The sequence below is a fragment of the Rousettus aegyptiacus genome, unplaced genomic scaffold (genome assembly GCF_014176215.1).
Source record: "Rousettus aegyptiacus isolate mRouAeg1 unplaced genomic scaffold, mRouAeg1.p scaffold_m13_p_2, whole genome shotgun sequence".
In the NCBI taxonomy this organism is placed as follows: domain Eukaryota; kingdom Metazoa; phylum Chordata; class Mammalia; order Chiroptera; family Pteropodidae; genus Rousettus; species Rousettus aegyptiacus.
Window position 1 is genome coordinate 5,729,485 of NW_023416295.1, and position 13,927 is coordinate 5,743,411.

The following is a 13,927-nucleotide window of genomic DNA, read 5'->3' on the forward strand; positions in this document are numbered from 1 at the left end:
TTTTGAAGCTAAATTTCTTTTTATTTTAATGAAACCTATTTTCTTCAGACTTAGAAACTAAACTAGCCTCTTGTTCTATTATAAAACAAAGAAGAGTTTTTCCTATTGGTAATGTTTACAGTTTTACAAACTTCAATCATAAGCCTTAATCTTCAGCTTTTCTCCCTGAAGAGATCAAATCATTGTGTGAGTTCTCATAACTTCACCGATCGATGCCTTTGAAGTTGTCCTCTCCAGATTTTCTCAATTACCACCAACTTCTGAGAGATAGACCGCAAGACTATACATTTTTCTAATGCAATTGCAGCACAGTTTTGTAGGGTAGGATATTAAAGTAAAATGGGGGTAAGAGAATAACTTTATACTCATACTAGTGAACACGACAGTACAGACTTTTATGAACTAACCACTAAAATACTGAATGCAAGAGCCAATATAATAGAGAAATAGAGAAATGCAATGGAAGTATCAAACTTGATGGGACCATGACAAATAAATAAACACTTGTAAAATAAAGAGTTGGAAGGAGACAGGGGCTGAAAGAAGAAGGAAGGAGGGGAAAACAGAGAGAACTTCTAGTAAAGGTGGCCGAATAAAGCTGAAACGGAATTCTCCTCCCCTAATTCTAGCAAAAACTCTAACACAATGAAAACTAGCAAGAAACTGTAGTTGACTAAATGAACACATAAAGGGTTGTAGTCTGAAACTACAAACTCTGAAAAGTGGCAGCTAAAAGGAAAAAAGATTGTGGAATAGTAAAATGTCATTCCTAAATCCTATTCAAAATCTAATTATCGAAAGTGGCCAATCTGTAAAGTCTCTATACTATATGATTCTAGGAAAAACTAAAGCTATAGAGACAATAAAATGATCGGTGGTTGCCAGGGGATAGCAGGTAGGGAGGGAAGGATGAAAATGTGGAACACAGAATTTTTAGGGCAGTGAAACTACTCTGTATGACACTGTAATGGTGGATACATATTATTATGCATTTGTCAAAACCCATACAGACTGATGCTGAATATAAACTAAGGACTGATAAAATCCAGCCAATTAAATGTCAAGCGTTAGTACAGCACCCAGGAAAAAGAAGTAGCAATGAAAGAAATGGTGGTAAGCACTGAATCCATTTAAATATAAAATTAAGACTAAACTGTGAGAACTAGGACTTTACGAGCGAATGTGAATGTTATAAACCATGACAATGTGAACATAATATAAAAATACCGAAAGGTGGTAAGGAAGGAGGAGAGAGAAGCTATGGCACATCAATTTCTGTGTTGTTTATACACAGGAGAGAATACCATCGAGAAGTGAAATGGTTTACTTTATCTAAAGTAACTAGAGAATATTTTTCTTATTTACATATAGCTGCGAGGAACTGTGTTTACGAAGAGAGAAAAACAAAATTGTATCTAACACTAAAAATCTAAGCAGAAAACTCTCAACTTCTTGGAAAATTAAAACGAAATACCCCACTATACAAGTGGATTAAAAGAGAATATTTGCCTCGAAGGCTTAGAAAAGAGCACTGGTGTCCTAAGATAAGAAAAAGCAAACAAAAGGTCCGAGCAAAAATAATTAGAGGAAGAAAGAGCAGCATATAAACAAACAAAAAGAGAACTCTCTAGCAAATCCAATAAGAAAAAGAAAAAAATAAAACAAATTAGAAAGAAGATTTAAAAAAAGACCATATAAAAGAGATTATCTAAAATTACTAAACAAGGACACCAAAAACCTTGATATGGTTAAAAAACACAGCAAGTAGAAAACCTAAAGTTATTTAACAAAATAAACTTAAATGCAGATGGCTAATAAATTTGAGAAAATGTTCATCTAATAATAGAACTACTATGAAGACCTTGAGATAATATTCTTTACCTTTTAAATTAACAAATATTAATAAAAAAGATTATATTTTACACGGCGAAGGTAGTGTAAGAACAGGAACCACATACTGGCATAATGAAATACGCTTGTTCTCTTCTACCCTACTGTCACCAGCAACAACAGTTAAGAAGTATGTCAAACGGACTTCAAGCCCAAGGAACTAAGGCACACCGTTCCACCGTGGAAGGGCAGCCCCTTTCTTCTGAAATAAACCACGCTGTAGTGGTGAAGAGCATGAATTCAGAAGCCAGACAGCCCAGTGCGCTATGCATTTATTAGGCAAATATTCCAGGTATCTTATTTTAGGATGACTTGGTTGCTGGAATTTGTCTCAAACATATTTTTTTCCTCGAAAACTCTCCAATGTCAACTGTTTAAAACTAATGTATGTTAATAAAATTACAGGAAAAAAACCAGCCACCACTCTCTGAATACTAAGAGACAGGCACCATTCTAATGGGTTTACATGTATCTTTAATCTTCCCAACACCATGCGGTAGACTTGATAAGACAGGAAAACAGCCAGAAAGGGGGAAATAACTTCTTAAGGTTATATAGCTAGTACCGTAAAGCAGGGGTCCTCAGACCCCAGGCCGCGGATCAGTATGGGTCCACGGCCTGTTAGGCATTGGGCTGCAGAGCAGGAGGTGAGCACCAGGAAAGCGAGCAAAGTTGCATCTGTATTTGCGGCTGCTCCCCAGTGCTACCAACACCACCTCAGCTCTGCCTCAGCTCCTCAGGCATTAGGAGCAAAGGTTCTTGGTGCCAAAAAGTTTGGGGATCACTGCTGTAAAGGGACTGGAATTCAAACCCTAACAGTCTACACTCTTAGCAACTCTACCAAATTATTTCTATGAACGGTAGGCTCCAAATTTTCTCCAGGTATAATTTACCCCAGATTCAATTTCTACCACATCATGCAGTTAATTCACTGGATCTAGTTTAAATAGAAGACTTAAAACAGAAGACTTAAAAACATTTACCTGCGTCCAATATTCCCTGGGCCAGAATAGCGCCAAACTTGGCCATGACATCATCATGTTTATCATTGATGACTTTGGAATACAGCTGTCTGAACTGATTCACCTGAAGGAACAAGAAAAAGAATTATAGTCTAATTCTCTTCATTTGCTGTGTCATTTTAGGGTAAGGAATGGGTTGCTCAATTGGTAATGAAACTTGACTTCTGAATTTCATGACATTCAACAGGAGAGGGATACGGACCAGATTTGAATGCAACACAGTTCATGGTTGAAATCACGGTGTTAAGATTTTTCTGGTATGGGAGCACCAGCTCTGTTTTCAATCCTCATTCCACAGTGGATGATTCAGACTCGAGGAAATGTTGAACGCAATTTCGCATGCCACCACTGTTAGCCAGGAGGCTTAAATAGTTCAAGGGAACAGTAAGGCTTTCATGGCACTGTGAATTACAGCTATTCTGCTCACCGTCGACCTTACAGATTTCTTTACAGGCACGGTCCTTCACGTTTACCTTAAAGTAAACTACCCTTCAGTGAAATCGTGTGAAGTATGTTTTGGATTGAGTGTATTCATTTATCCACATTTTCATTATGCGTACAAATTTTTTGAGGACATGACACAATAATTACTCTTATCAAAGGGAACAAACCAAAATGAAACATGTGCTGACTCATTTAGGATGGGATTACTGGTAATTTTTGTTTGCTTCTTTATTCTTTTCTGCATTTTCTAAAATTAATATATACTGCTTTTACAATTAGAAAATACTATTTATGAAATACACATTCTTAACACATTTGTGATTCCTTTAAAACTATTTTTATGTTTCTTCTACATCTTACACTTCTGTTTTCCCACCAGTGCTTTTCAAATGGTAGGCACCCAGGAAGAAGTCTGCTTGTTCAAGAAGCACCTGGAGCTCCCCAAATCTGCCAAAAGCAGAAAATATTGAATTTGAGTTCCCTAATGTGATGTCTTTACATGCATTAAATATTCCTTCAGACTCTCTTCCCCCCTTCATTCATTTTGGTCTAGCATTTCATATTATGATATAGTGCAGAATCAGAACCCCCTGGCTTATAAATACCTCTGCTCTAGTAAGATGTTTGGGTAAGTTATTTAGCTTTTGAGTCTCAATTTTTCATCTCTACAGATCACAAAACTACCTTACATGACTGTTGTACGGATTATATGAGGTAACATGTATGTAAAGTGTAAAAAGTATTTTATATAGAGTTCAATAAGCATATATTTTGTATATAGTTCGATATGTAGTTCAATGGCTATATTACCACGTCAAGGCAGAATCCTACTAGTCCTCTGATTATTTTGGCAACCTAAATGCTGCTAACAAAATTATGTTCCTTAAACATGGTTCTCATTTTCATTCATAGGCAGCAACAGAATGTGATGGAAAAAACTAAGAACTCTGCCACCACTCAGCATATAAGCATTAGTATGATATTTACTTCTCTAGCTCTTATTTTTTCTAACTATAAAACCCAGCATGATTAGATCATCACAAAATTCTCTTCTAGTTTTAAAAATTCTAAGGTTTGATGCTTTTATTCTGGTTCAACAGGTCAAATTCCTTTGATTCTGAACTTATTTTAGATGAACACTTAATTAATTACCTTTTATAGGCTAGAAATTTTATGTGCTAAAAGATTTATGAAATATTTCAAGATCTTATAAAAATAAACAATGGACAAAGCACTGTATATACAATACAAAGAATTTAAATATAAAATTGCATCTAAAACAACAGGCAAACATTCAATGAAATTGAAAAGTGGATTAAAAAAAATTGATGCTAATATCTAATGGGCTCGCCTAATTAATATTGTTTACTACTTTAAAAAGTTAGTTTTTAATCATTAGACATTTTTTCTTCACATTTTATTACTTATGTAGCAGTAACTTATATCTCATTATTATGAATCTTCATAAAAAATTATTAGTTTAGGTTAGGATAGTATCTTAAATTTGGAAGTCAACTTTGAGATCATCTGGTGTAATACTCCACTCTACAAATGTGAAAACGGAAGTAAGACAGGGGAAATGACTGGCTTGCTTGCGGTCACAAATGACTAACTGCAATCGTGACCAGAATCATGATTTTCTGACTCAATTTCATTGTTATGAATAGTATGCTCCTCACATAAAACAGTAGAATTTGGAGGAGAAAAATCATATTAATTTCCTGTTTTATATTATGATAATCTCACAGAAGAGACAATTAAATTTTAAGCGACTCTATGATCCAAGCATTCTGTTCTGCATGATTATTTAAAACCTGCCTTCTCCAAATTCATGCATTTTTAACTTGCCATGTTTTTAACTCTATATCTTACACTGCTGGGGGAAAAACATACTCTTATATGTCAGAGAGAAAAATAAAGAACGGGGAGAAGGAAATCAAGTTCCTTGGAGTCATTTCTGATGGTGCTCACAGGCCATCTATGTCTTGCTCTTTCTGTTTTCCTGAACGCAGAACTGTGGGATCAGTTTTTGAGGTTCAGGCTTTTTTTTTTCTTTTTCTGTGACATGACATCTGCTCTTATGAGTTGAATCATAGGTCTCTATTTCTATGAAGTTCTTGGGGCCAGAAGAATTTTGGAATTCAGAATTTAGAAAGTTAACATGGTGCATACACCACATCTTATGCAATACTCTCAGTGGACTGCGGGGGCAATATCCCATAACCGAACGAGTTACTATTTCTGAAGCAGCAAAATGACTGAATAGTAACACTAAATGGATAAAAGTTATAAATGAGTTCACATTGGGTCAGGTTCTGCAGCTGCATGAGTCCTTAAAAACAAACTTCCTTTAGTTTTCAGAGCTTTTTGGATTTTGGAATTGCAGGTAAAGGGCAATACACGTATGTAATTTCTTTGTGGCTAGCTCTCAAATCTCTTTCTTTTCCTATGTTCTCATCTTATGTCCGAACTCAACATGCCTAAGATGAGAATTTTAGATATTCCCATCAACACTATCAAGATTTCCCCATTAGCAATATCCCAAATAATATTTTTAGCTCCCTTCTCAATTTTATTAGTATTATTTTGTTCATAGTAGTTGCTTGCAGCCCTTTATATTACCAAGTCCCTATCTTAAGGTAATGGTAAGGAAATATAAATCACTACTTACAAATGTGTTATGCTGTAAAATATCACCATGTAATATAAGATTTCATGTTTATAATTTCATCTTATAAAGGTTCACATATTTCACTACGGAAATACTTCTAGGTTACCATGATGGTTCACAAAAGCCTAATCTACTCAAGCTATGATTTCAGAACTGCAAAACCGTATTCATCTTGGCCAAATATGATCCCACTGTCAAAAAGCGCATCTTGTTTGTGGTGGGAGAAGCTTCCTTGCCGCAGACCGCAGGCCAGTATTAGGCGAGGAGGAGCACAAGATCCTGTTCTTACACTATAATATTTTTATCTGATTCTATATATGATACTTACTATGTACATGTCCTAAATACCTACTAAAGGTAGATTTCATTTAATAAAAACAAAAAACAAAAAAACAAGAGGTAAGTCCTTCATAAGGAGTACAGTTGGATTCTCTAGAGAAAATAGCTCCAAGGACCTATTCTAGTTAATGTCCAAAGGACACGATTCTAGTTAAATCGTTTGGAACCCCTGGTCTAAGGGCTTTCTAAACTGTGTTTGTAACTGCCCAGGGGTATATGCGTGTTCCTGGGTTTATGTTTGTGAGAGTGAGTGAGCACAAAACTGCCAAGAAAAGCAAAAATGTAGTGGAGTTACCTAAACTAAGACAACAATATGTAGAGCTAGGTGTTAAGACAACATTCTGTAAAAGGATGTGATGTGTATTATGATTATATAAAAACATTTCCTTTGGAAATTTCCATTGTAAATCTCACAAAATATCTGAAAAAAATGTCCCTTTTGGATTCTTTCAAGAGGGACTATAATCTTGATGAAATTAATACCTAACTTTTGATTTCGAAGCATTCCACTTTATTTCATGGACTAATATACAACTTTGTGACAAGTGTTCTGTAGCCTTGAGAAATTCTTTTCAAGCTTCACAGCTTTTTCTTCTCAGTAAAATGTCACATACCGCCCCAAAAGAATGTCAGTGTTCTCATATTAGCCATTATCAGATAAGAGATGACAGAAACTATGGTTCACAAAGCTCTTTATCATGTGCTTAATAGCAGAAAACAATGAAACAGAACTTAAACTTTAAGAATTCATGTGCCGAATAACAACATCACTCTAAGGGACAGCGTTTTCTAAAAGAACATTTGATTTTTATATTGTCGAACACAGTTTTGCTTTTGTAGTCAGTGGGGATACACACTTGACTTTCTCCACCAAGTCTATATTAATAGCAAAGGCTACCAGCCATAACAACATTTCGGCATTCTTAATTAATACCCAACATTCTGACACAAGATGGAAGTGTGTCCCACGTATTCACATCAGCCAAGACTTGGTTCAACAATATTTTATGAAATGATTTAATAATACTAATGATTTAAACTGCTGTATATTTTTTAGAACAAATTACACAGCCTACCCCACCCCACCCTCGTTCCAAAGGATGCTGCCATTGTTGGTGTAGAGTTTATGACTGTAAAATCATTGAAATCTTAGAGCAGAGGATAGGAAGTTGGTAAAACATTTATCTTGTTCACAATACAAATAACATGAAACTGACACGTGAAGTCAAAGTGAATAAATATCTATATATTACCATTAGGGGAAGTGCACTCCATAGCCTAAATTTCCTTCTTGAATGCCATTACTCTCAGTTGGATAACCTCCAACTGAAAATGACCAGAAGATCAAAAACAAAAATAAAAGATGCAAAAGCTACTCATAATATAACTGTTATATTTAAAAACGAAAACTAAAAAGAAATGTGGTCTGTTTGAAAAAATGTTTGTTATAGAAGACAGAATAACATTATTAAAGCAGGAAGAGATGTCTGATTCTATCTTTGCAATAATACAATTTTTCGAAGTTTTAATGATTTTGACACAGAGGAGAGGAACGCTGAATAAAAGAAACAAAACTGATAGCGACTGCTTAGAAACTGAAATTTATTAAGTAAAGTTCCATAAAATGAGAACAAATAATCAATCTACTTTGCTGAAAATGAGGATGTTCTACACCTGCTCGATGAGGCAGAAGACAGTGTGCCAATGTTTTTTTCTGTTGTCAATTTCTTGACTGCTTCTCATATAGGAGCAGAATACAAGGCTGTTAATTACCCTAATTTTAAGTTAAGAATGAAAAGATATCCCAACGCAATCCATAGATTCAATGCAATCCCTATCACAACACCAATGGCATTTGTTCGAGCTAGAACAAATAATCCTAAAATTTATATGGAACCTTTAATAAAAGACCCAGAATAGCCACAGCAATCTTGAGAAAGAACAACAAAGTTGGAGGTATCACACTACATGATATCAAACTATACTATAAGCCTACAGTAATCAAAACGGCATGGTACTGGCATAGAAACAGATACACTGATCGATGATACAGAATAGAGAGCCCAGAAGCAAATCCATGGCTATACACTCACGTAATATGTGACAAAGGAGGCAAGAATATACAGTGGGGTAAAGACAGTCTCTTCAATAAATGGTGTTGGGAAAAATGGACAGATGCATGCAAAAAAAAAAAAAAAAGAAACTGGACCACCTTCTTATATCATATGCAAGAACAGACTCCAAATGGATTAAAGACTTAAACATAAGACCTGAAACTATAAAACTCATGGAAGAAAATATAGGCAGTAATCTCTCTGATACTGCTACTAGTAACGTCTTTTTGGACAACTCCTCAGGCAAGAGAAATGAAAGGAAAAATAAGCAAATGGGACGACATCAAACTAAAAAGTTTTTGCACAGCAAAGGAAACCATCATAAAAATGAAAAAACAACCAACCAACTGAATGGGAGAAGATATTTGCTTATGATACGTCGGATAAGAGGTTAATTTCCAAAATATATTAAAAACTCATACAACTCAACAACAGAAAAACAAACAATTCTATTAAAAAATGGGCAGAAGATCTGAACAGATATTTCTCCAAAGAGGAAATACAGATGGCCAATAGATATCTGAAAAGATGCTCAAGATCACTAATCATCAGAGAAATACAAATTGTTTTAGCAATGAGATACGACCTCACACCGGTCAGAATGGCTGTCGTCAATAAGTCAAAAAATAACAAGTGCTGGCGAGGATGTGGAGAAGAGGGAATCCCCATACACTGTTGGTGGGATTGCAAACTGGTATAGCCACTATGGAAAACAGTCTGGAGGTATCTCGAAAAATTAAAAATGGATATACCTTTTGATCCAGTAATTACCCAAAGAAAACCAAAACAATAATTTGTAAATATCTATGCATCCCTATGTTCATGGCAGCACTATTCACAATAGCCAAGATATGGGAGCAACTGAAATGCCCATCAACAGACAATTGGATAAAGAAATTATGGTTCACATATACAATGGAATACTACTCAGTCATTAAAGAAAATGAAATCTTACCATTCATAACAGCATGGATGGACTTAGAGGTTATTATGCTGAATGAAATAAGTCAGACAGAGAAAGATAAATACCATATGATTTCACTGATATGTGGAATCTAAGAAACAAAAGAGCAAACTAATCAAAAACAGACTCACAAATATAGAGGACAATCTGGTGATGGCCAGAGGGGAGGGAGGTTGGGGAGGCTGATAGAATGGGGTTAAAGGTTAAAGAAGTACAAATTAGTAGTCGATAGATGGACACAGGGATGGGGAGCATAGCATAGGGAATGCAGTTAGCAGTAATGTAACGGCTAGGTTTAGAGCCAGGGGAGAGAAACAGCAATCAGGGAGATAGTTTTATAAACTATGTAAATGTCTAACCAATGTACTGTATACATAAAACTACTAATAAAATTTTAAAAAACCCAAAAGATCTGAAATTATTGAATAAGCTGTTGCATTTATTTAATGTATCGAACATAGTAATTTTTAGTACAAGTAAATAAGATCTATACATTTTCTATTTCCCAACAAATGAGAAGTTTTAGCTTAGGTGTCAAGTAAGATACATTAGATATTAAACTCTAACATGAGGTCACAGATTGCCATGAGGAGATTTTAAAATAACTGTCTAGAAATCTGTTAAGAGAGTCATCTGCTGGCCATACACGCGGCATGGACTGTAGCAGAATATGTGAAGAGGATTTCTATGGGGGAAAGCTGGGCTATTAGTCTTTCCCCCGCACTCCAAGTCTAGAGATGGGCTTCAGAGGCACCACCTGGAACGCTGAACACGATCGGTGGTCACGGCGCACTGACGTCTGGCACATAAAATAAAAGGCAGTAGCTAGCACTGAGGCACGAGCAGAGAGGGAGAGTAGCAGGCAGGAAGAGAGGATGAGAGAGACAGAGGGAGGGGCAGGCAAAGCTGCACTGAGAGCCTATTACACCCCCTCCTACAAGATGGGCAAAATATGCAGGAGGATTTCTTTGGATAGATGTTGGTCAAGAGGGAAAGAAAGCTGTCCTGGAGCCATCTGAAACTCTGACCATGAGATCACCCAGGAGGGGTGATCTCATGGTCAGACTATAAAACGGTGACTATACACCGTTTTATTACCACGAAAGGATGGATCAAAGAAGTTGTGGACTGCCTACCTCAAAGGAACAAGTTATCCCACTGAATAAACTTTAAAAGGACAGTAGGAGGCAAAAATTAAAGTCTATTTTTATAATTTCATCAATACGTGAATTCTAATTTTTCAAACATGGCTATATAGTTGAATTAACGAAGTGACCATAAATCTGTAAAAAAAATACATTTAAAGTTTTACCATCCTCATACCTCTTTACTTCCTATGAGGTCAGTGTTTACCATATTTGAGGTAAAAATGTCCTCAAAAGAAGATAAGTTACTAAAAAAGCCTGGCCGGCTCTGTTGCAGAGGATGGCTTTGCTCACCTTTGGACAAGTAATTTCGGTTTGCTGGATCATGATGAGCGCTGAGGCTATGAGGGCTCCCTGCCGCACGTAGTTCACAGGGTCGTTTGTCATTGGTTCTAGCAAATTAATTGCTTCCTGAAATCATAAAAACAAACAAACAAAAAACAGCCTTAAATAAAGTTGATATAGTTGGATTTTCAAGTTAGTCTGTCATTCTAAGTCAGTATTTTCATCGCACTGTAATAACAAGTTAATTTAAGACTAACTAGATGTAATAGTTCAGAACTGAGTATACTTTTAGTTTCAATATAGTTGATGGTAAGTGAAAAGGAACCTTGTAGAACACGAGTGCTCCTGTCTTGAGGTAAAAAGAGGTCAAAAAAAGAGAAAATGAGGTTAATGTTAGGTTATCAAAGATATTTCTTATATTTCTCAAATATCTTTTGTTCCAAGACCAAGGAAAAGAAGAATAAACTGAATTCCTTCTTTTTTGGGGAAAATGACTTTAGACTTCTTTACATGTGGATTTACACTCATGTACAGCTTACAATGAGGACCCATTGAGAGAAATGAGTAGTTAGTTAGGTGACTCTGTCATGCGAACATCACAGAGAGCACTTACACAGACGTAGACAGTATAGCCTGCTACTGTAACTGTATGTGCTACACTTTCACACAACAGTGCTGTAGGTTTGTGTACAACAGCATCACCACAAACACATGAACGCGTAATATGCTGCACTAATCTAATGTTACTATGGTTACCGTATTGCTAAATGATAGGAATTTTTCAGCTCCATTATAATCCTATAGACGGAAAAACTATTATTCGGTGCATGACTGTATTTGTTTTTAAAAATCAGAGCCAATAACAGGTAATAACAATACCAGATAAGTGTTCTCTTTCTCCCCACTTCGCTTAAAAATGTAATGACAATCTGCAGAGGTGTTTTTTCAAACATTATTCACATACTGTCAATAATGTTTATAAAGTAGTTATGATAAAAATATAACCAAATTTCCAACCTGTAAGTTAAAAGACACTAACTTGGTCTTTGAGGTATGTGATATAACATCAAAGATATATTTTAGAAGAGATATTTTAGGTTTTAAGAAATAAAAATAATCAAATCACCAAACTTCAGTCAGATAGGTATTGATATGTAGATACAAACTAACTAGAAATAGAGCGGACTTGTTTAGCATGAGTAATACAACTTTTTCACTGAATTAACTTGTCAGATACTGTGTAAAGAACATTTGCTTCTCAATATCATATTGACTTTAGAATAATCTGTAAAGAAAAAATATCTAATTTACATGTAACTTATGAGGCCTGCTATAAATGTCTAGTAAAGATCTGAGAGGGGAAATACTTAGTAAAACATCCAACTATATTTCTCCTTTGGAACAGATGTGCCCCAGAAAATAATGAAGGCCAATTCCTATAAACTGCATTTTATATACCTAATGACATTTCTAATAAAACTGAAGATACATTCTCATGTAAAAATTTCTCACCCAAGAGAAATGAAAACATTTTAAAAACAAAAGTCTGTGAGGGCGGAGACCACGTCCAACTTATTCACCATCATATCCTCACATGATCTTCACTCCGTCATTCGCTTGACAGATTATTTACTGAAAGTTTACCATGTGCCAGGTCTGACTTCGGGTTCCAGCACTGAATACTGTTCTCAGGCTCTTTACATTTCAGTGAAGAGGAGACAGACAATAAATAAAACAGGTGTAAAAATATGTTAGGTGGTGATAAGTGCTATGAAGAGAAATAAAGCAGGGTAAGGAGGAAGAACGAGAATATTGGAAGGGGATGTCTCCATAAATTTTTATGCAATTCTTACCAGATGTAGTAAAAAATGCCTATTTCAAATTCCTAGCTTCAATTATGTTTTATGCGATTAGAAAAAAATATTTTTATATAATACTAATACCCTTTTTAGAGAAAACATTAAGCAAATTAAAACTTAATTCCTGGAATCAATCAATAAACTGACAAATATGCTGTGTTTTATTTCAGTTTGACAAGAGATGATAAAGTGACTCCTTCCCTCTGATGTGACACACTGGAACACAATCGCGTTCTCTCTCTCTCTCTCTCACACACACACGCACACACAGTGGCTGCCCTTTTAAAAGAAAAGTTCACCAAGATGTGCGCATGTGTGCTGTAAAAAGTAAATGTGATGATTATGTTATTGCTGTGAACCAAAAATACTTGTTTCTTAAGCAATAGCGCAGCACTTCTTTATGTATCTCCAGATGAACCGTTCTTCAAATCATCAGCTTGCTGAACCCAGCTCCGTCAGTTTTGAGGACTTAACAAATATCAAGTTGCCTATTGCTAGGAAGCAGAAAACAGAACAGGCAAATGGCAGTTCAGTGATTTGCTTAAAACAAAACAAAGCAAATCAAACTGAGTTGATTTTGGTGGCCTCAGATGAGAACCTTGATTTCTACAATACGAATTATGCAAATTAAACGTGTAAAATAACCGTGTAAAATGACCAGACTAGTTCTTTAAAGAAAGACAATACTTTATCGCCTTCTTCTTTTCTCTTCTTTTTAAAAAGAAATCAACGCTTTCAAAAAGGACGTCGACAGCACTGTTTCCATGACAGCCCCCCATGCAATGTGCTGGTGTGTTCTTAAAGGGCTTTGAGCCATCCAGCACAGTGAAGCAAGGAAGTTCTGGGGAGCTTTGTGAGGCAAGTCAAGTCTTACAGATCACACCACACTTGTGTTTTTACAGCTGTTCCATAAACTTTTCTGTGAGGGAAAACGACCTGGCGCCAGGAAAGAACCGAGACACTGGCTCTGGACTGCACCTTGTTTCCTGTACCAGCACAGCAGATGCCCAGGGCCATGGCTGCTCCGTACCGCACGTGAGGATTGTAACTCTCCGACAGCAACGAAACGACGCTGGGGCACTGTTCAGGGGTCCTGACAGGAAACAGAAGAGGCGAAGACGAGGTCACATGCTAACGTGTTTTAAATTAAGATAGAACTTTAACCAATTGTTTTAAAGTTTTGGGAAACAACAG

At 35.9% G+C, this 13,927-nt stretch overlaps 1 protein-coding gene across 2 annotated transcripts in view; it reads right to left on the reverse strand.

Moving 5' to 3' along the window:
- PSMD1 (proteasome 26S subunit, non-ATPase 1) overlaps positions 1-13,927 on the reverse strand; it is an 81,135-nt gene that overhangs the window by 18,029 nt on the left and 49,179 nt on the right. For both annotated transcript variants that reach the window (XM_016134691.2, XM_016134692.2), the window contains 3 exons: positions 13,712-13,826; positions 10,884-11,000; positions 2,874-2,976 (listed from right to left, as the gene is read on the reverse strand). In XM_016134691.2, coding sequence (XP_015990177.1) covers positions 2,874-2,976; positions 10,884-11,000; positions 13,712-13,826 — 335 coding nt within the window. The remainder of the gene's footprint in view (positions 1-2,873; positions 2,977-10,883; positions 11,001-13,711; positions 13,827-13,927) is intronic.